The following is a 21,894-nucleotide window of genomic DNA, read 5'->3' as shown; positions in this document are numbered from 1 at the left end:
GATCAGAATGATCCTAGAACAAGAGACAAGAGAAGCTTCTCTTTTGAATCCAAAGAGAGAAGAAACCCCCAAAGTTCCCAGATTGAAAATTTTCTGGGGAAAGAGCCGACAGGTGACGCTAACCTGCAACAGGAAGCTCCTTGGAACTTCAAAGTTTGAAAAACCTCGGGTTCGTCGGCTTTTTACCGATTTTTCTCGGGACTTTTCGCCACAGGGTCAATGTCCAGAGTACAAAACCGCTTTATAATCGTCTGAGTACCCCGACATTCCATTGGTCCCCGATTGATCCCCGGCTTTCATGGGGACGTGGAGCACAAGGTGTAACGGCTTACAACGGGACGATAATGATCCGCAGATCCTCGGTTATAGCGTCTGGAACGGATTCCTTGAGTTGATCATGTGGAATTTATGCAGAACAAGAGCATCCATTTCTCTAGGATTGTGTATGTAGTTAAGTATAAAGTGGTATACATTGAGGAAATCTGACTTTGCCAACTTTTCCAGCTCGAGTCGTCAACTGGCGAGAAGCAGCTCACGTGCCACATCCGGGGATGTTCATCTTGCTAATATTCAAGTTATCTTCTTGTTGTCTATAGGACTAAGTCCACTAAGTCCGAACTGTTTCAAAAGGGAAAGTGGTGACCATGAAAGCATTCCAAGATTCAAGCATGAACATGTCCCGATCCTTTCAAAATAAGCCCTCATCATTTACCCTTTTGGAGATGTAAGAGTCAAGACCTCGTTAATTATCCCGCGCGGGGCTGGCGTCAAAGCCCCACCAGGTCGAACTCCGCCAGTCTCCACTTGCATTGTAAAGTCATTGAATTCGTATACAAGGGGAAGTTGATGCTGGAAAATATCTCTTCCAAAGACATTCATCAACTCTTTCAATTTCTCATTTTTCATTTTTCATTTTTCATTTTTGTTTTTTGTTTTTTATTCTCATGCTAGAGATATCAATTGTTTGGCCCACTGGAACTCATGCCATACTGTTCGGCTTAAAAATAGCCCCTGAAAACATGCCCCGCACTGGGTATTACACCAGAACTCCCCATGACTTTGAATATTCCAATTGTCTTCTCACTTCCAAGGCTTTATCTTCCATCTCAAGCGCGAGGAATATAAGCAAAGCATTCTTGATGACCTCCATCTGTGGTGACTTCCAAGGTTGTAGCCATAGTATATGTTAGTATAAAATGCAAAAAAAATAGTTTGGAGATCATAGATAAGAACGATATCTGACAGCTCCAACCCTGGTCAGGACTAGCACATACATAGTACCTACTGTAGTAGTATATAGTAGACACCTACTGGAAGAACCTTCAAAGTTCCATCTTGTTAATCAGCTATCGGGAAAGATCCGGCCCGCAAACATTGAACACTATTGATGTCCCCTCTTCACCATTTTCTCCAGCCATTGAAGCATTAGTACCAAACACCATATTTATCCACTCTTATTACTTTCAATCACCAAAATCACCAGAATCAAACGTGTCTCCGTACACCGCATATCTCCAATCACCCATAAACCAGACAAGGCCGTGGCTGCGGGTGAGGCCCGAGAAGGCCCCATCCATATCCACATCGCATTATCCACTATACCCGCCTTGTCCATACGCTGGTATTCTCATTGATGATCGACCATCTCCTGCGCGGGGCAGGAATAACAGAGCCACAGAGGCATTCCACCCCCACCAATGAAAGCAACTCCCCTCACCGGACGAGTTTTACCCCTCCTAGGCAAGACATGCGTTGTAGAGGCGTACCGCATGCATAACGGAAGCTTGGCAAACTATCAGCACGACTAGTTTGTTTCAGTCTTTTGTTTCTTGGCCGGTGGGGGTGAGTAAAATGCAAATTATAAAGCTCACTGCAGAAGAGAGTTCCGGGTGCTGACCTTTTTTCTCTTTTTCATTCTGCTGTCATATTTACGTGGGTTCCCCTATTTACCCCCGGTACATTCTCCAAACATCGCTTCAAGATGTATGAACAAGATATATTTGATTTTATTGTTGTTGGAGGTAAGTGTCCCTCATTCAATGAGACTAGGCAGTGCCTTGCAGACCTTTTTCTCATATCATCTCTACATTTCTACAACAGCCGGCCCTGCGGGATGTACACTAGCAGCCACACTAAGCAAATCTGCCGCCAAGCCTCGCGTGCTTCTACTAGAGGCGGGTGGGAAAAATGACGATGAATCTCAGCGTGTAGACGGGAAACGCTGGACAACTTTCATGGGTGAGAACATGAACTGGGGCTACAAAACTACGCCTCAAGCAGCATGTGATGGGCGAGAAATTGATTACTCGCGCGGAAAGGGATTGGGTGGTGGCTCAGCGATCAATTTCGGTGTTTACACTGTCGGCGCAAAGGACGATTACGATACATGGGCTGAGGATGTATCTGATGACACTTTTGGATGGGAAGCCATGCAGCAGCGGTTTAAGCGTCTTGAGACATTCGATGGTTCCATCGATCTCCCCGAAAACCACAAGTATGCGCAGCCGAAGTCGCAAGACCATGGCGACCAGGGTGGTTTGAAGGTCGGGTTTGCGAAAGAATGGGAGCAGGATCTGCCTCTTGTTCTGGATCAGCTTGAAGAGGCTGGACTGGAGCGGAATTTCGATCATAATTCTGGCAATCCCCTCGGAATGGGGTTGCTGATCAATTCTGCTGGGAAAGGACGCAGAAGCACTGCTGTTGATCTGTTAGTTGGTGCTGGAGATAATCTGGTCATTGTTACGGATACACCAGTTCAACGAGTTGTGTTCGAAAATAAGAAGGCCATTGGCGTTGAGACCAAAGCCAAGAGGTGTAAGTATTGCACCTTTCCCAACATCAGCATAACATCTATACATGAGCCGAAACTAAAGCTACACAGATCTTGCCAGCAAAGAAGTAATCCTATCAACCGGATCACTTGATTCACCCAAGATTCTCATGCACTCGGGCATTGGCCCCGCTTCCGAGTTGAATAAGTTCGACATCCCAGTGCTTCAAGACTTGCCCGCAGTCGGCCAAGGGCTAAAAGACCATTTTTTTGCACCAATCATCCTAATGCGGAAGCCTGAAACAAACGATCGCAACACATTTTATGGCTCGGAATCGGCCATGGATAACGCTGTCACGCAATGGGATAAAGACAACACAGGACCCTGGACTCGGTATGGATGCCAGGTTGGATGTGGATGGTTCAAATCCGATCGAGTAACGTCCTCCGAGGAGTTTAAGGACCTCCCTGAACCAGTGCAAGCTTTCATGAACAAGGCAACAATCCCTCAGTACGAGATTCTCAGCGGGTTCCCGGTTCACAATATTTTCCCTCAGCTGTTCCAAGACTACAGCTACATCTGCTTGCTCGCATTCCTGATGAATGAGCAATCTATTGGCGAGGTGCGATTGCAATCAGCCAACCCAGATGATCCTCTTCTGTTCGATCCCAAGGTGCTGGAACACCCGTTCGACCAGCGCGCGGTTGTTGAAATCTACAAGCATCTCCTTGAGCTGACCCAGCACTCATCCTTTGCGAAAGATACCGTATCCACGGTGTTGGCGCCGGAATCCGAAAGCGATGAAGACATTCTGAAATTCTGGAAAGCCAATGCGTCATCCAGCTGGCATATGACCGGGACGGTGAAGATGGGCAAAGAAGGAGACATCCATGCGGCGGTTGACAGCCGCTTCCAGGTGTTTGGAGTTGCGAATCTTCGTGTCGCGGATATGAGCGTTGTGCCTGTGTTGACAAACAACCATACACAGGCCACCGCATATGTGACGGGTGCTACCTGTGCAGATGTTTTGATTCGGGAGTATAGTTTGGATCAGTAATTGGCGTACCCCCAGTATCTCACTATAGAAGAACCGCCTAGCGTCAGCCTTTCAAATCTACATAGTCTTGAAATATACATCGTCTATCTACTTGCGGAAATATTAGGGGGAAAGAGTAAAGAGTTTTCAAGTTGAATTGACTCTCGGGACTTCAAAGCACTGGATATAGATAGGTGCCTACTGTCACAGAATTGAGACGGGACAAAAGGAAAAAAGCATCCTCGGAAGGACAAACATTGGAGAGAGAGAGAAAAAAAGCCTAAAGAGGGCTCAAAAGGTAACAGTACACCACCCAGCCTGAGAATTGAGATCGACGAACACAAATAGAAATAAAAGCCACGAATCGCGCCACACACCAAGAAGAACCCCGAAAATAAGAAAATAAATGGCAATGAGACGTCAAAAAGCGTGCAAAACAAAGCGGGATATCGAAAGATTGGATCCATGGGCTATAAGGCGGCAAAAGAAAGCAGAAGCGGAGGCGCTTAGGCCAAGGGAAGACTGTGGGCATGCTGACCCTCCTGCTTAGCGACAAGGTCCGGGTCGGTGGTGTTGTCATCGACGCGGGGACGTTTGGTTTGCTGAAAACTGTTTCCCATGAAGTTGGCTTCGTCCGGGTGCTTGCGCATACCCAGACCGGCAACGGCAATACGGTTCAGAGAGTTCATATCATCATTGACAGAGCCCTGGTGCTGAACCTGTTGAGGACCGGAGTTGGGGACGTTTGCGGTGCCACCGGCAGAGAGTCCAGCAAGGCCCATGTCGTGACGCGAGTTCTGGTTCAGGTCGATGTTGGAAGGGCATTCCGGAACCTCAATCTGGGCCTCCATCAGACGACCTTGAAGAACGATAATGAAGTCGCGAAGGGAGTAATTCTCATTCAATAGCTTAGAGATTGTTTCCTTGTAATTGTCAATATTCTTGTTTTCATCCTCCAGCTTACGGATGTAAGTCTCCTTGCGTTGGCGGAATGCACGCTGTATCGCACTGTTAGTGTCGGCAGAACAACTGGCTTAAAATCACATGGGCCTACCTGGGCAGCGCGGTTCTGGGCAGCGCGCTTGGAGGTGGAAAGCTCGCGCTTGCCTTGGCCATACCCCTTGGGGCTTTCGCTATCGGGAGAACCCTGCTGGGGCTGGGTGGGGGTCTGCGGGGGCACCGCACCCATCATGGCCGCGCCGGAGATGGCGGGGTCAATGTTGCCCTGGTCGCGAGGGCTCGCAGTGTTTGGGGCCATTCCCTGCTGGGGGCCAGGGCCACCCTGGTGACGGGGTCCAGGAGGAATATGGTGCTGGACTGCAAGCAGTCGGTCATGCAGGACTATATTGATATCAATTAGTATCTGTACTCGTTGTGAACTACCTGGCCACCATGGCTTGGTAGGGTTTTGCCCCAAGTCAGCCACCATGATGGACCGCCAGTAAGCTTGCGCGACCACCTAGCCCTAACTCGACAACAAAAGTGACTTACGTTGGTCCTCGTGATCCTGTATGCACCATTAGTGACCAGACTTAACACAATCATAATATGCGACCGGGGGGGCACGGCAAAGCAAGCAGCCCACTGCGACGCGTCGTAAGGCCGGGTGCAGGAGATGGAGTATCCCATGCCACTTGATGCCCCGATTTAAGATAACTGGCGGCGGGAAGACGATCTGATGACAAACGCGTCGAGGATAGGTTGCTTACCTGATCAGTAGCTTGCATGCTGGGATGCGGCGGCGCTGGAGCCAGCGCAGGCTGCATAGAGAATATGGAGCAAGGTGATTCAGATAAGGAGAATTGAGCAAAGACTATCCGGACTCGAAAAACACCCAAAACCTTGGAGAGGTAGTTCTTGGGGAGGTTGAATGATGAAGCTGAATGAGGTAAGCAGTTGAAGATGCTGTAAGCAGGAAGAGGAAGAGGGAATCTGAGTCAGGTCCGGTTGAGTGCGGCATCATTCTGCCCAGTGGGGATTTGGCGGTGAATGCTGCTGGATTATCCTGCTGCTTTAGGACTAGCGTGAAGCTTTTCGCCAAAATATACAGTCTTCGGCCTCACACGGGCATGGCAAGAGCCATCTTCAAATGATGGAGCGTTTTCGACTCCAAGAATAGACCCGGGCTCAAATGAAGAACAGATTTCTTGTCTCTTTTTAGAGTGTTTTTGACTCGTTCTGTTGTTGCAACTTGCCAAAAAATGGTGATCACGTGACTGTGTTTGGTTGTAAAGGAAGTTAAGATCACGTGCAAGGCGAAGTATTCAGACATTCAGTACTGCGGCCGGATTGGGGAAGCGGTGAACCAGCTGCTTGATCACGTGATTATGTAACCGCAGGTACTAGCTTTACTACAAGTTAGTGCCCGTACGACCCCTTGCGGTTAGCAAGTACTACTAGTAGAAATCACCAGCAAATGTTACTAGTTACTATACCCTGCTGTTGATTCAATCAAGTTCGCTTGCCACAGGAAATTTTGTCACCTCAATACAATGAACATTTCAAATGTTTGAACCGTGCATGTGCCTACTACAAAATATTCAAGTGCACATGTGCATACTGGACCAGAATTCTAACTACCAGGTATATTCATCGTGTACAGCACTTGAGGGCAAAATCTGCATGTGTAGAATTTGACATCATGGATGGTAACGACCCGTATTCAAATGTTATCTCTAGAGTGAGGCTGAATAAATACTATCGATCGCAAGGGTGGATATAATACATAGTGCAAGAAAAAACAAAAACATACATATACTACCCATATCACTTCGACATGATGGCAGACATCCACTTTTGTTCGTCGGTGCTAGATCAATAATCAGTATTTGCATGTAGATGAAAAATCAATCAATAGGAAGAAACGTACCGATCAAAATGGAGCAGCATTCCTAAAACCGGAATCAGCTGCTTCTGATAAGTCTTATCTTTCTGTTCCAGGAATTGGAGCAAAACATTCTTCAGATACATGTAATCAATGGATTGAGTATTTGGTCCAGCTGAAGGAGCATCACTCCGACGAGTAGACGCACTCCGGTCCTGACCAGACGGCGAGACAACGCCACGCCTCGAGCCGGAATCAATCGATGACCGAGAGGACTGACGACCAGATTCTAGTCCACGGAGACGGACATCTTCACCCAGAGTTTTGTGTGATTTGCGAAGTTTCTCAAGTCGATTATTTGTTTCTTCGACGGAGCGACGGAGCTCGGCTTTCTCTTTCTCCAGGCCACGGACCTGTTTCTCGCTTTCATCCAGTGCTTCGCGTAGACCAGACATGGCTTGTCTCACCTCTTCTACCTCTTGGGTAGAACGCTCTGAGAGAAGTTCCAGTTCATCCCGACGACGACGCCAGTCCTTTTGGGAGTTCTCTAGTTCCTCTTTGTCTTGTTCAGCCGTGCGCAAGGTCCGTTCAGCGTCGCGCACCTTGGACTTCAACTCTTCCATCTCCCGTGCACGACGGCGGCCCTGGGTACTGGCCTCGTCTTCAGCACGGTCTCGTTCTTCGATTGCGGCCTCCATACGCTCCTTGTAATCTCGGACCTTAGCATCACAGCGACTCTCGATATCGTTGAGAAGGCGGCGCATTGTTTCACCTTCACGAGTGCGTTCGCTCAAGAGGCGGTGCGCCTCGCCAAGCTCCTCCTCTAGGCTATCGCATCTTTCGCGAGCTTCTTTCATCTGCATGGCCATCTCAGCGGTCTGATCTCGCATGTTGTTCATCAGACTTTGTGCGCTCGTGTGCTGTGCAGTCTTCAGGCTAATTTCTTCTCGGAGGCCTCCAAGGTCTTTGTTGAGCTGGGAAATTTGCTCATCCATTTCCCGAATCTTGGTACGAGAACTCTTAAGATTATTTTGAGACTTGACGAGGTCTCCTGCGGTCTTATCCTTGGCATTGATAGCATCCTGTTTTCTTGACTCGGCAGAGCGGAGATCTGATTGGGCAACGTTAAGATTCTCCTCCGCTTTAAGACGACCATCAGTCTCTTGGCGGATTTTCTTGTTCAAACTGCTCACTTCTGTGTCGCGTTCAGAGATTTTGGTCTTTGTGGTTTTCAGCTCCGCACGCAAATCCTCATGCTTGGACTCCAGAACTCTGAGCTCCTTATCCTTGCCAGTAAGGGTTTCCTTCAATGTCTTCAGTTCTGAGGATTCAGCTCGAAGGCTGCGCAACTCAGGCTGAACTTTTTGGAGAGTTTCACGCAGGTCAGTCAGGTCCTTGAACCGGGTGGTAGCCAGTTGCTGTGCGGCTGAAAGATCTGTCTCCAGAGTGGCTGCTCGAACCTTGAGGCCCTCAAACTCTTCTTTGAGAGAGGTGTGCATCTTCTCCGAATCTGCAGAGGTTGAGGCACTGTTGATACGAAGCTCAACCAGCTCTTTCTCGAGCTTGCCGATGGTTTCTTCCAGCGCTGTCTTCTGGGCATTCAGCTCCTTGATCTTATCCTTGGCTTCGACGTGTTCCTGTCCAACATTGACAATATCATCGCGCAAAGACTCGATCTCCTCTTTCAGGTCTTCCTCTCCCTTGAGCTTGGCACTAAGGCGGTCGATGGCGTCCTCCTTGTCCGACAATTGTTTAGTGAGAGACTCAATCTTTTGCTTCAGCTCTTCCAGCTCTGCAGTGGATGCGGTGGATGTGGCTGGGGATTCCTTCGGGGGTTGTTCAGGAGTAGCCTCGGCCGGCTTGGACGGTTCCTCAGCCACCTTTCCGCCCTTCTTCTTCTTCTTGTTCTTCTTTTTGCCTCCTCCACCTCCACCAGCGGTAGGCACCGCTGCGGCAGATTGCGAGTCGTCTTCAGGGGCAGCTGTGCTGGGCACAACAACCTTCTCGGTGGGAGCCAGGGTCTTGCGGATCTCTTCGAAGTCGGCCGTTTCCCCAGCAGAAACCTTGTCCTTGGATGATTGCCAGGCTTCGTTGTCCTGCAGGTTGGTGTCCACAAAATCAACAATCTTCTGGAGGCGACCGTTACTTTCGGACTTTTGACTGATATCAGCTTTGAGGGCTAGCACAGTGCTCTCCGATTCCTTGAGCTGCGTATTGACGGTATCGACTAGACTTTGTAGGACACCAAGGCGCTTCTCGCTAGTCTCCTTGTCTTTCTTGGCCTCCTCCAGCTGCGACACCAGTTCCGAGTTGTCCTCCGCCTTCTCCACTTTATCAGCTTCGGATGCTTGAGCTTGCAGCTTCTCGATCTCATCATTCTTGATCTTTAGATCATTCTTCAGCTTCTCAGCCTCGGCGGTGGTGCTTTCGAGAGAGGACTCGACGGTCGCAAGTTTCGCTTTGAGTTCGTCGACATCGGTCTGCTTCGACGTATTCAAGCCTTCAATCTCGGCATCCAGTTTATCCTTGGTGTCTCGCAGCTCCACCAGCTCCCGGGTGGCCGATTCCAAGTTCTGTACCATACCCTCGGTCGACTCTCGAGTGACAAACAGATCGGTTTTGAGCTTCTCGACTTCGGACTTGAGGTGGTCGACCTCTTCTTGTTTTTCTTTCAGCTCGCCTTCCAGTCGGGGAACCTCGTTGTCATAAGAAAAGAATTCCTCGCTCGTTTCTTCCTTCTCATCGAGCGACTTTTTCTCTTCGGATGCAATCTCTTTGTTTTTATCTTTCAGACCGGCGACTTCATCCCACGCTTCCTTGGTTGATTTTTGAGCCTCGTCCATTTTCTTCTTGTAGTCGTCTCGCTCAATTGCAACTCGCTTCATCTCCTCCATGACCATGTCAGTCTTCAGTGACATCTGATTGAGATACTCGGTCAGGGCCTTGGGTTCGCCGATCGAGGTAAGAGGGGTATTTTCGCGCAGGGCCGCTTCAAAGGGTTCGATCGAGAGGACGCGCGAATGCGCCACGCGGTAGGCTTTGAGAAGTTCTGAGCACGTCAAATTGTCAGTTTGGCTAGAGGTTCGTCATAGAAACAGTATTAAGATTTATTTGCCAGTCCCATACCATGGTATCGTGATTCCAACTTATCTAGTCGGCGCAGCTTGGCTTTCACGTCTATGGGCAACTCCGCCGCGGCAGGTTTGCTAGTATCGACATCCGCCGCCGGTAGTGCGGTCTCCTTCTCATTGGCTGAAGTCTTTCCTGTTGTATCGGTAGAGGATTCGGTCGTCTGGTTTTCTGTCTCCTCCGGTCGATCACCCGCTGAGCTGGCCACTTCGGACGCCGGATCGGGTGTCTCTACACGAGGCGTACCCGACCGACTCGACTCATCATCACCGATGGCGAATTCAGCTTCGAATTCCTTTGGGTCAGGGCCTCGAACCGGAGTGCCAGTGTTACGCCGTGGGCGGGACCGTTGGCCGGGGGGCAGATTACTGTTGGCCGGGCGCCGTGCGGAGTTGGAGCGGGAGACATTATCCTGGGCTGTTTTTTGGCGGGCCTGTTCCTCTGCAATGCGCGAGTCAATGGCGTCGCGGAGCCGCTAGCAGAATCAATGATTAGTATATGTTGAGTTGGTTGACTGTCGGCTGGAGTGGGTTGGTCTTGTGCGCTCATGCAATCCGGGGAAGTGAGCATTCAATGTTGAAGGAAAGTGCAAGTTTTACCTGAAACATGACCGCGAGAGGTCTCTGGACCAAGACCAGCAAGTGGATAAGATCCGAAAAGTAGAAAAGTAGATGGATACAGAGAAGTAGAAGGATAGAGGAAGGCGGGAGCATGGGGTTTGATGAACGGGATCCGAAAGCATCGGGGATCGGAGTTATGTTGGCCAAGACAAATGCACTCCAGATTATCGGCTACTAGTACGTAGGCACTGTCAACTTCGATATTAGCTGAGTTTCTTAAATTTCAGCATTCAAGCACATTTTTTGTATAAAATAAATATAAAATAAAAGGCAACTGGTTATTTTAATCACATTTTTATGGATTTCAGTATAAATACATAAAATGTTAAATCCTGAGTTCAAATGTTACAATTAAATGCAGGAACATCAGCACTTGAGTGCTATATATAGAGCACCAGGTACCCTGTGTGTATGTATACTAGTACATAGTACTAGGTGTGTACTGAGATCTTACTTATACATAGTACCAATGGATATGACCTTCACACAAATCATAAAATTACATTAATTCCGAAAGATCTATAATCAATATAGAATGATAACTATAGACATCCTGATAGGTTCCGTCATTCAATGTTTGAAGATTTCAATCCTGAAGTTTCAAAGGTGAACATTTGAAGGCTCCACCGATTATACGTGTGGACCAGCCCACGTTTTAGTAGCTACAGTTGGTACTGGATTACCAAAGTTCACTCTTCAATGTTAGCTACACAGTAGTTACCTCAATTCATTTTCTGATTATTCCTCTGGTAATTTTACAAGTGCTTTTTCTCTCTCTCTCTCTCATATTACCAAGGTACTGGGGAAAATAATCAGTAACCTCCAATTCTTGTTTTTTATTCTTTTTCTTTTTTTACATTCATCTGATCGACAAAGTCACCTGCCTTGATCGGGAGCTTGTCATCCCTGCAGTTCGGACCTCTTCTCCTACTTCCCCTCATCTTCCTTTCCATCCACCGATACCAGGTCCCGCACGTTTCCGATGCCTATGCACATGGTGGCCCAGAAGAGGGTCGCGGGGAGTTTGTTTTGAGTTAGTGTGATACCCTGGTTGGTGACTGGTGACTGGCTTTCTTGGTCAAAAAGCGGAGCTTTGATCTCATGCCGGGACCACACGTCATGCCTAACCTGGCTCCGTCCCTGTCCTTGAGCCTAACGGCCGGCACCACGGCCATATCGGCCCCGGCTTCACTGGTCTCTTCACTGGTCTCCTCTGTACCCTCCTTGACCACGACCGCTCTATCCGCTGCCCATATCTCCTCCTCTCCCCCGCCTTTTCCTCCGCCAATACCGTCAACCATGGCGGGGTGGATTGGTTGGATCTTTACCTTTGCCTTTCAAGTCGTCCCACGAGCTCTGTATTGGCTTATCACTTTTACCACCCTCACTTTGCCCACATGGCTATTTACGCTGTTTTCCATGAGCCTCACCTTCACCATGAATTTCACCACCTTGTAAGTCTTCTCCCCTTTCCACCCCCCCGTTCACCCCAGAATCAATTGAAGAAAAGAGTGTGAGCTGATCAGATATGAATGATCGCATAGATTGTTGATCCTCCTAGCTGTCGTCTCCACCGTGAGCTGGTTCATTCGCTATCGCTTTATGAACATGTACAGTCGCCTGCCCCCGGAGCCCCAGCGCAAAGAAGCCCAAGTCGACCTCTTCCCCGATATTCAAGATGGAGACTCCAAGCCCGGATTGGCCAGCTACCTTGACGAGTTCCTGAGCGCCATCAAAGTCTTCGGTTATTTAGAACGACCCGTCTTTCACGAATTGACCCGGACCATGCAGACAAGGAAATTGATCGCCGGTGAAACCTTGATGTTGGAAGAAGAGAAGGGCTTCTGTTTGGTGGTAGATGGCCTGGTTCAGATCTTCGTCAAGTCAACCCGTGATCGCAAGTCGGGGATGGAAGAAGACGTACACTTTGATGATGTGACATCAGAGGATGAGGAACACAACTCCAATGGTCGTCAGGGTTATCAATTACTGACCGAAGTGAAAAATGGCGCTTCCATGTCGTCGCTCTTTTCTATCCTGCAGCTGTTCACTGAAGACATCAAGCTGCGTAACACGCATAGTTCTAGTTCTAGCAACTCGAGCGTAACACCGGCTTATACCCCCCGCGGCCCTGGCTCCCTTCCAGTGAGTCCTGGTGTTGACATACTAGGGAGCCCGCTGTCGAGAGAAGCTGATCTTTCCGACTTGACGCCTGGTCTTCATGGTGCCGGCGAATCGTTATCGGCAGTCCCTCCATTGAATTTGGGAGAGAGCCATGCTACTCTTCCTGAGCGACCCGCACAGCCGCAAGTTACCCGGCCATCCGCCAGACGACGAAAGTCAGTGCATCCAGATATCGTCGCCCGAGCGACGGTGGATACGACCATTGCCATTATTCCCGCTAGTGCATTCCGCCGATTAACACGCGTATACCCAAGAGCGACCGCTCATATTGTGCAAGTGATCTTGACTCGTCTCCAAAGAGTGACGTTCGCGACCGCCCACTCATACTTGGGACTGGGAACCGACGTGCTGGGTATTGAGCGACAGATGTCGAAATACACGTCTCATGATCTGCCCAATGATCTGCGCGGCGGTGCCTTGGACCGTTTGAAGAACAAATTCACACAGGAACGAGACCGCCTCGGACCCGAAGAAGTTGGCAAGGGTATAGCTCTCCACAACCCAGCTGTGGGACGGAGACGCCGTTCCAGTAGTTCCCTCAGAAAGGAGGCGGTCTTGCAAGCTCGTATGGATGGAGGGAGCCGGCCCCTTGCTCTGACTCCCCAGAGGCGACCAACACTTCACCACAACGAGCGAGATTCGAACGGAGTCAGTCCTGGCGACTTGCTATCTACAATTCAGCTCTCTCGTTTTGGACCTCGCCGCGACAATCTAGGCCCTAGCCTCCAAAGTCCCTTGACAGAGCGAGAGCGTCCTCTATTCCGACCAGCTGCAGGCATCGATGGTCTCTCATCATCTCCATTTCAACGTAAGGAATCAATAGACGAAGAAACGCTATTCCGAGAGTCAATTCTGGAATGCATGATGAAGGGCATTGGTCTTATGGAGAGTACGCGCGATGCTCTTCGAAAGGGTAGCCATGCCTCCGGTGACGCATCTCCTAGGCTGCTGTCTTATGACTCTCGGCGACAGAAGGCTGTGTTCTCTAACGCATTTGGGTTCATTGATCCCTATGAAGGATCCGGAGATGGCGAGACGGAATCTATGATGTCCATGTCCGTGACCAGTGCTGGTGGAACATCGCCGGTGGTCAATTTGCGCGAAGAACTACGCCATGACATTGAAGTCGTTTACTTCCCACAAGGCTCAGTTCTTGTAGAACAGGGTGAGCGCCATCCGGGTCTTTACTACGTGATTGATGGGTTTTTAGATGTGGGCATCCCGGTCAACGAGCGGGGGGATGACCTGGTTGGCTCATCGCGGTCTACTGCATCCAATGCACGGGAGGAACTTTTCCCTACACTGGGCCAAACGAAAACAGGCTCTTCTCGCACTCCAGGCACAACAACAGGTGGTGGTGGTGCTGCTGCCGACTCTCGCCGCAAGTCCCAGTCACGCAAATCACTTTACTTGATTAAACCTGGAGGCATGCAAGGCTATGTCGGCGCTCTAGCCTCATATCGCTCATACACGGACGTTGTTGCGAAGACAGATGTATACGTGGGATTTTTACCCCGTGCATCATTAGAGCGTATCGCAGACCGGTATCCGATTGCTCTATTAACCCTGGCCAAGCGTCTGACAAACCTCCTACCTCGTCTGCTGCTCCACATTGATTTTGCACTTGAATGGGTCCAAGTAAGCGCGGGACAACCTATTTACCACCAAGGAGATGAAAGTGACGCAATTTATCTCGTGCTGAACGGTCGCCTGAGGTCTGTCTTGGAAGGTCCCAATGGCAAAATGACCGTAGTCGGTGAATACGGCCAAGGCGAGAGTGTCGGTGAACTCGAGGTCATGACAGAATCTACTCGGCCATCTACTCTCCACGCAATTCGAGAAACTGAGCTAGCAAAGTTCCCTCGATCATTGTTCAACAGCCTGGCGCAAGAGCACCCAGGCATCACAATTCAAGTGTCCAAGCTCATTGCTCAACGCATGCGTGATTTGGTAGCACACCCTCTCTCCGAAAAAGCATTGGAGCAGGCCCATGTTGGTGGTGTCCAGACGGCGACCTCGACCGTTAACCTCCGCACAGTGGCCATCGTTCCAGTCACTGCAGGTGTACCTGTAGTTGAATTTGGCCATCGGCTGCTGAATGCCTTGCATCAGGTCGGTGTGACCAGAGGTGTCACTTCACTCAACCAAGCTGCCATTCTGAACCACCTAGGCCGCCACGCTTTTACCAAGATGGGAAAGCTCAAACTATCACAGTATCTGGCAGATTTGGAGGAGAAGTATGGCTTGGTTTTGTACATCGCGGATACCAATGTCAATGCGCCCTGGACACAGACCTGTATCGCACAGGCGGATTCTATCTTGCTGGTAGGTGTCGCGGAGGCTTCGTCCAGAATCGGAGAATATGAGCGATTCTTGCTTGGCATGAAGACGACCGCACGCAAGGAGTTGGTACTTTTGCATTCTGAACGGTACTGTTCGCCCGGCTTGACGCGCCGCTGGCTCAAGAACCGGTTGTGGATCAATGGTGGTCATCATCATATCCAAATGGCTTTCCGCCTGACCGCTGAGCCTTCTCACCCCAACCCCAAAAAGTTTGGAACTGTTCTCAAGCAACGTGTCCAGATTTTGCAGGCAGAGATCCAGAAATACACCTCTCGACGTATCCAGCAGACGCCGCTGTATTCATCACAGACCCCTTTCAAGGGTGATTTCCACCGCCTTGCTCGCCGGTTATGTGGCAAATCTGTTGGATTAGTGCTGGGTGGCGGAGGTGCGCGCGGCATAGCCCAAGTTGGTGTGATCAAGGCGCTCGAGGAGGCTGGAATTCCAATTGATATCGTTGGTGGTACCTCCATTGGGTCATTTATCGGAGCCCTTTACGCACGAGACGCCGACGTGGTTCCCATGTACGGTCGTGCGAAGAAGTTCTCTGGCCGTATGGGAAGCATGTGGCGATTTGCTTTGGATCTGACATACCCAACGGTCTCGTACACAACCGGCCACGAGTTCAATCGCGGAATTTTCAAGACTTTTGGTGATAGCCAGATTGAGGATTTCTGGCTCGAGTTCTACTGTAACACCACCAACATCAGCCGGTCCCGCGCCGAATACCATTCTTCTGGATACGTGTGGCGATACGTACGTGCGTCCATGTCCCTGGCTGGCCTGATTCCTCCAATTTGTGATGAGGGCAGCATGCTCCTGGATGGTGGATATATCGACAATCTCACTGTAGCGCACATGAAGAGTCTCGGAGCAGACGTCATCTTCGCCGTCGACGTGGGTTCCCTCGATGATAATACACCCCAGGGCTATGGCGATTCATTGTCTGGATTCTGGTCGATGTTTAACCGTTGGAATCCCTTCTCCTCGCTCCCGAACCCGCCTACACTTTCTGAAATTCAAGCCCGTCTCGCATACGTCTCCTCTATTGACAACCTGGAACGAGCTAAGAATCTCTCCGGCTGTCTTTACATGCGCCCGCCAATCGACCCCTATGGAACACTCGAATTTGGTAAATTCGACGAGATTTACCAAGTTGGATATGCGTATGGAAAGGAATTCCTCGATCGTCTCAAAAACGAGGGATCTCTTCCTATTCCCGAGGAGACGGAGGAGAAGCGCAAGTTGCAGCGGACCATGGCTCCCCGACGCGCTAGTATCTAAAAGTACTCGCTGTATTCATATCACATTTCATTCTAATCTGTCGTCGCTTTGATTCCCGAGGCGTTCGGTCCTGGCGTTCAGCACAGTTCTAGGCTCTCTAATTTTGGCTGGAGTTGGCGGTTCATACGGTTGGGCCTTGCCCCTTTTGAACGTGAATTTTTCTTGAATTACCTACACGCACAAGATACACCCATTTGCATCTGAGGACTCCGACCTTTGAAAGTCTGACTGTCAATTGTCATAAACTGTACATACTACAAACCACAAATCAAATGAGTTAGAGCTAACTACTAAGTCTATCTTATACAAGACCAATCTGCCTTGGAACATTTGAATATCAATGTAGCTTGACATGCTTCAATTTTCCCCTCAATTATTTACCCTCGTATAAGGACATGTATCACAATAATTGGACTAGCCTACAAGGTTTGGCCATAACATCTCCTTTGATTGACGACACCAGGTATTACAATTAGCGCACATAGCAGGGATCAACTGCATACAGGAATGTACATCTGCATCCAGGTGCATAGATCCCAACCAAGTCGATTGGACAAGCAACAGACTTGAACCAAGCAAGGTAGTACATAATGTACTACTCAAACCAACATTGAAAACCAAGATGAAAAGTCAATTAGACCGTAGCAACCGGAGCAGCAACTTCTGCGGGGGCATCAAGCGGGGCCCGAGTCCCAGTGCCAGTGGTAGCGCCAGCGCCATCGTGCTTCTCCACAACGGGCTGGATGACCCGGTTCCTTCTATATGCATGGAGTGCGGCACCTTCGAGAGGGATCCCTAAGAAAGTAAAGATGCTAAATATGACATCGTGAGCTGAGTAGATGAGGGGGAGCGCAAGACTAGAAAAGAAGAAAAGAAAAGAACTAGAGCATACAAAGCTAAGAAGATGAATGCTTCATTCGCCCTCTTGCGTTGGCAGGTTACACCAGGCGGGGAATGAAAGTAGCACGAATGCCAATTGTAGTCCTGGGCCGCAAAGACAAAAGCAGTCAACCATCTAATGAGATGATAATGTGATGTATTAGTATTTTTTAGAAAAAATTTTTCTTTGGAACATTTGCTTGTAAGTTGTGAAGAAGTCCATGGGGAAACGTACAGATAGGAAAACACGAGGTCAATCGGGATGACGACTTTGCTTAGAAATGCTGGGCGGAAGGGAGATATGAATGCTGGGATGAAGAAGACGATCGAGAGAGCGGACTGAAGGCTTATTAGCAATGATCACTCTTTTGAGTAGTGTGTACAGGCGTGGATGTCTGCATTCGAGAAAATAGTGTCTGGGTTTAGTATATATCAGGTAGTCACGCACAATAACTTCTTGGTAGGTGATGTGCTGCCCATGAGGTCCTTGGTTGATGAAGCGTGAGGTCAATCCTAGGACGACAACGGCACTGATCCACTGCAGAGATCTCAGGATCAGTTGCAATGGTCGGGCGAGGGTCGTTGAAAAGCGCATGACGTCCTCGTTCAGCTATGCCGAGGTCAGGATGAGTAATGGGAGGTCCACGGGTATAGCAATGAACAAGAATTGAATAAACGAGGACAGTATTATCCGATCGATATCGAAAAGTATTCAATGTTTCAAGGTTGGAATATCGGAACAATAAACATTCAAATGTTTGAAGAGATCTCAAAAATGTGGCAACGCAAGACTTTATGTTCTCTCAATCATGGCATCATCCCGGACACGAGAAAAACCATGAGATACAGACACGACTTGGCGCCGAGTCAAATGGAACATTTGAAGTTTAACGAGAAAAGATTCAAATGAAAAATCAACACTCAACATTTGAATTCCCATTGTGCTCAAGTGCTGCAATTCCCCAGCTGCGTCATTATTGCATGAAGTCAAATCCCTGTACCGCATCTGCCATCTATACATATGTACCTAAAGTAATACCAATTGACCTAATTTTGGTTTGCATTTGCCAGCACGTGAGGTCAACTGCTAGAGATGATATATAGTTTAACGCTGTACGACTTGAATATTATCGTCTAGACCAGCACGGTAGTTGTTTAAATCCTCGGAGTACTAACTTGAAGATACTATCAATTATGTCGTGGGCAACCTTGGAAAGGAGCCCATTCGGCATACCGCGGAACAGCGGGAAACACCCTCATCTGATAATACTAGTAGCCAACTCATACATATGTACGCATGAACCAATCATAAGAATCGCTCAGGCTATTGACACATCACACCATCGCCATGAGTATGGGAACAGGAACTCAGGTATAACTACGGAACAGACGGCAGAAGAAGCGAATCGCCGAAAACCATAAACAGACGCAGTGTCACTAAAAGGACAGGGATCTTCCTGCATGGAATACATGTAGCTTCTTCAGTCTTGAAAAGCTTCAGCTTTTTAGTCGGTAGCTTTATAAGATTCATAGGTGGATATGTAGTTGACTCTTGAGTTTATTACTATCAGGTAGAGAACCAATACACTCGTGGAACTACTACAAATGCTATGGAAAAAAGACAAAACAACCTTCAAATGTTGGAAGGACGTCCAGACGAGCTTCTTAGACAACACAAGATAGTATACTATTAGTAGATACCGATACCCCGCTGCAAGTCCTGGTTGTCTTGGAAGCAGGGGAATGATCTATACTTCTCGTGGTGACACATTTGTGCAAAATGATTGGCCGGAAGTACTCAGATGCAACAAGTCCTTTCTGTCCAGGCTGAAATACAAGATTTGGTTTTGAATCGACTTGTGTACTAACATGTCCCTTGAGCTTTCTATACTTCGATAATCAATCACAACTCCCGGTGGGTCTGGCTTCAATTTCAGTGACAAAAGACACTGTCCACAACATTGAATCCATTATAGATACACATCGGATAATATAGCCATAGTGTTATGGAACCCAGGCAAAGGTGTACCCGACAGCTGCTTCAAATTCAATATGAGGGGATCCCAAGACTTCAGGATATAAAGTTGTTAAAAAACCTTTGATTGAAAGCTAAAAGAAAAAAAAATGCCCATTGCCAGCCTAAGAACCCGTGCAACTTGACTCCTTTGCGCCTCAGTTTTGGAACCGCTTTAACCTCTTTACCATGTAGCGTTACCAAGATCGTGCTCCTGTGGAATCAATTAGCACCAAACCGAGAACAGATATGAATAGTAGACATAGATCGAGACGTGGAGACTTACCTTAATATACTCGCTACCCTTTTCCAGGTATTCTTGTCGAGTGACAGACGACCGACCAAAGTCAGCACTGGAAGCCCACTGTGCAGCACCCTTCCAAGCATCCAAGACAGGGTCAGATGCATGACGCACATTGAACTCCATATCAAGCGGCAGGTACCCACGGAGCTCGTTGCGGAACCGGTCCTCAAATCCAGTGAAAAGAGTGTTACCACCCGTCAGGAAGACATCCTTGAGGAGACGGGCACGGTCCGCGGTGCCTGAAAACCGCTGGTTCACGATATCCGCAGAAATTTGAATCAGACCGGCCTGGTCCACGCCGGCAATAGAAGGCTTGAAAACGACCTCGGGAACACGGATACGTTCCACATTCAGATGAAGCTGGTGCGCTTCACGCTGGCTTTCCGGGTCAAAGGGCCAGGGACCACGCAGGAATCCATGGACAAGACTCTTGGTCCAATCGGACTGCGCAGCGAGCGTGTGGTTCTCCGTGAAGTCGGGGTCATATTCTAGCAGCTCCTTCTCTAAACCACCGAGAGTAGCATTCAGGTCCTCTTCTTCCTCGTCGTCACTTCCGTCGCCCGTTGCAACGGTCCGGTAGACACCCCAGTCGTCATCATTGGCACCAAAGTCATCGTCTTCTCCGCCGCGGCGACGTTTCTTTGGACCGTCAGAAGCCAAGTTGGCTAGGGTCTTCATGCGCTGTTGACTAGCAAGAGACTTCCGATTTCCGAGGTCTGCCTTCATGCGATCGCGGTCCTTAATTCGTTGCAGTAGAATCTATTTTCGTTAGTACGTAGTAGTAGACTCATAGATCTCATAGGAACTTACCTGGCGGGCATCTCGTCGATCACCAATCCAGCTCTCGAAGTTATTTTCACGCTTCTCTCGATCAAGGCGCTCTTCTTCCTCACGGCGAGCCTTTTCACGTTCCTTCTCAGCCTTAGCGCGCGCACGCGCATCGACATTTGATTTCATCAGGCGTTGGTGACGCTTTTCTTTCAGACCAGCTTCATCGAGCTGGTCGTCTGGGATTTCGAGTAGCGGGAATGTCATCTCCTCGGGCTGTTCTTCCGTTTCCTCGATACCGAGATCCTTATTGCGAGAACGTTTGATAGATTTCTCCAATTCTCGGATCATCCGCTCAAGTTGAGCCTCATCTTTGAGTTCCTCGGTCTCAAGGATACGACGGATCTCTTTCTTCGTTTCATCTGCCATTTTGGCTTGAATGCTCTTGTAATACTCAAGTTCCCCCTCCTTCTTCACCAGCTTTTCAAGACGCATCTTAGCCGCCTGTTCCTGGAGTCGGCGACCACTCTCCTTCTTCCGCTCCGCAATACGGGCAAGTTCCTCTTCAGTCTTCTCGATGACAATATGCTCGGTGAATGGATACTGGATAACGTGATCGCGGTCCTCCAGGCCCGTCCAATCAAGATATCCACTCAGTTCACGGTCGTAGTCTTGCGACACATAGCAGTGGTTGCGCACCAAGTCCTCCATTTGGATATCTGTAAGTTTTGCCGGGAAGGTAGGGTACTTCAACTTCATGAGTTTCATAAGGTATTCGGCATTGTGCAGGCCGCCCCAGTTGAGTCTGGTGCAATTGGACAAAAGCGGCTTTCCACCCAGAACGGGGATAACGTGTGTAGATGTATGCGATGAGGAAACAACCAATCCGTCCGTTCCTTTGTTGTAGCGGTACGCGAAAAGCGAATCAATTCCGAAGGAGACGGATGGTGCAGAGTAACATTCGAAGAGGATCTCGTTCATCACTAAAAGTTATTAGATGCGTTGTTAGCTTTGATTGCCAGATTAATGAGATCCAACAACTTACTTCTCCTTGGGTATGCGAAGTTGCCAATGGGTTCAGTCATAACAATCGGCCGATCGACGCCGCCGTTGGAACCGTCCACACCTAACTTTAGAAACATGTAGTCCAACACGCCCTCCATGACGTCCCAGTTGCCGACAACGCTAGACCCAGAGTCAAAAGCCCCGCGAAGCTGGCCACGGGTTGTTGCATCAAGATAGGCATCGTGTCCAACAAAGTTGCACGGGCGGTTCAACTTGCGATCGCGGTAACGGCTTGTAACGGGAGGGATGGCAAAGCGCGGGGTCTTATCAAAGGACCAGCCAGCCTTGACGAGATGGGCGCCTGCGCAAGAACGATAGTTAGAGATCTGAAATTTATAGGGATTTGTATCTTGCAGTGTACTGACCATTGTCGATGACAATAGCGCTAGTGTCGGGGTGGGCTTTGCTCTGTTCGAACCCATCGGTCTGTGGAGGCTGGTAGCCTTTGGAGGGAAAGTCTGTTGCGGGATAAAGCCTGGGTGGTGGTTTGGCATCAGGCTTTTCAGATGAATTGGCCTTGAATCGGGCCGGTAAAATGGTCTTGACCGAACTGATAGTCATGGTGGGCAACTCCGGTGCGGAAACCAGGAGCTTTGAGATCGGAGATCAGTTATGGAGAGATTACTGCATAGCAGGAGGGGATGGCGACAGAGATTATATAGAAGCCAGTCAG

The 21,894-nt window shown here is 49.0% G+C and overlaps 6 protein-coding genes across 6 annotated transcripts; 2 read left to right on the top strand and 4 right to left on the bottom strand.

Annotated features, from left to right (window-relative positions):
- Window positions 1-1,981: 1,981 nt before the first annotated feature.
- N7466_006606 (GMC family oxidoreductase) lies at window positions 1,982-3,828 on the top strand (the record flags this gene model as incomplete). The annotated part of the gene is made up of 3 exons (XM_057166003.1): window positions 1,982-2,021; window positions 2,101-2,814; window positions 2,882-3,828. 3 exons carry the CDS (start codon window positions 1,982-1,984, stop codon window positions 3,826-3,828), a joined length of 1,701 nt encoding a protein of 566 aa, XP_057021602.1.
- Window positions 3,829-4,313: 485 nt separating this feature from the next.
- Window positions 4,314-5,573, bottom strand: N7466_006605 (uncharacterized protein; the record flags this gene model as incomplete). Its single annotated transcript, XM_057166002.1, has 4 exons — window positions 4,314-4,805; window positions 4,862-5,148; window positions 5,299-5,314; window positions 5,517-5,573. The coding sequence occupies 4 exons, from the start codon at window positions 5,571-5,573 to the stop codon at window positions 4,314-4,316; spliced, it is 852 nt and encodes a 283-aa protein (XP_057021601.1).
- Window positions 5,574-6,573: 1,000 nt separating this feature from the next.
- On the bottom strand, window positions 6,574-10,235 carry N7466_006604 (putative vesicle-mediated transport protein (Imh1); the record flags this gene model as incomplete). The annotated part of the gene is made up of 3 exons (XM_057166001.1): window positions 6,574-6,616; window positions 6,677-9,680; window positions 9,758-10,235. Coding segments are annotated over 3 exons (3,525 nt in total), but the record flags the coding sequence as incomplete, so codon positions are not given.
- A 1,264-nt stretch (window positions 10,236-11,499) lies between these two features.
- On the top strand, window positions 11,500-16,191 carry nte1 (lysophospholipase; the record flags this gene model as incomplete). Its single annotated transcript, XM_057166000.1, has 2 exons — window positions 11,500-11,834; window positions 11,925-16,191. The coding sequence occupies 2 exons, from the start codon at window positions 11,500-11,502 to the stop codon at window positions 16,189-16,191; spliced, it is 4,602 nt and encodes a 1,533-aa protein (XP_057021599.1).
- Window positions 16,192-16,825: 634 nt separating this feature from the next.
- N7466_006602 (MARVEL domain-containing protein) lies at window positions 16,826-17,665 on the bottom strand (the record flags this gene model as incomplete). Its single annotated transcript, XM_057165999.1, has 4 exons — window positions 16,826-17,003; window positions 17,084-17,206; window positions 17,306-17,409; window positions 17,519-17,665. The coding sequence occupies 4 exons, from the start codon at window positions 17,663-17,665 to the stop codon at window positions 16,826-16,828; spliced, it is 552 nt and encodes a 183-aa protein (XP_057021598.1).
- Window positions 17,666-19,268: 1,603 nt separating this feature from the next.
- Window positions 19,269-21,782, bottom strand: N7466_006601 (actin-related protein ARP5; the record flags this gene model as incomplete). Its single annotated transcript, XM_057165998.1, has 5 exons — window positions 19,269-19,298; window positions 19,371-20,147; window positions 20,199-21,139; window positions 21,202-21,522; window positions 21,587-21,782. The coding sequence occupies 5 exons, from the start codon at window positions 21,780-21,782 to the stop codon at window positions 19,269-19,271; spliced, it is 2,265 nt and encodes a 754-aa protein (XP_057021597.1).
- Between the last annotated feature and the right edge of the window lie 112 nt (window positions 21,783-21,894).

This window comes from Penicillium verhagenii (genome assembly GCF_028828195.1).
Source record: "Penicillium verhagenii strain IBT 33310 chromosome Unknown utg000006l_segment0_segment0, whole genome shotgun sequence".
Classification (NCBI taxonomy): domain Eukaryota; kingdom Fungi; phylum Ascomycota; class Eurotiomycetes; order Eurotiales; family Aspergillaceae; genus Penicillium; species Penicillium verhagenii.
The sequence above is the reverse complement of the archived record's forward strand: the minus strand, read 5'-3'. Positions and strand labels throughout refer to the sequence as shown.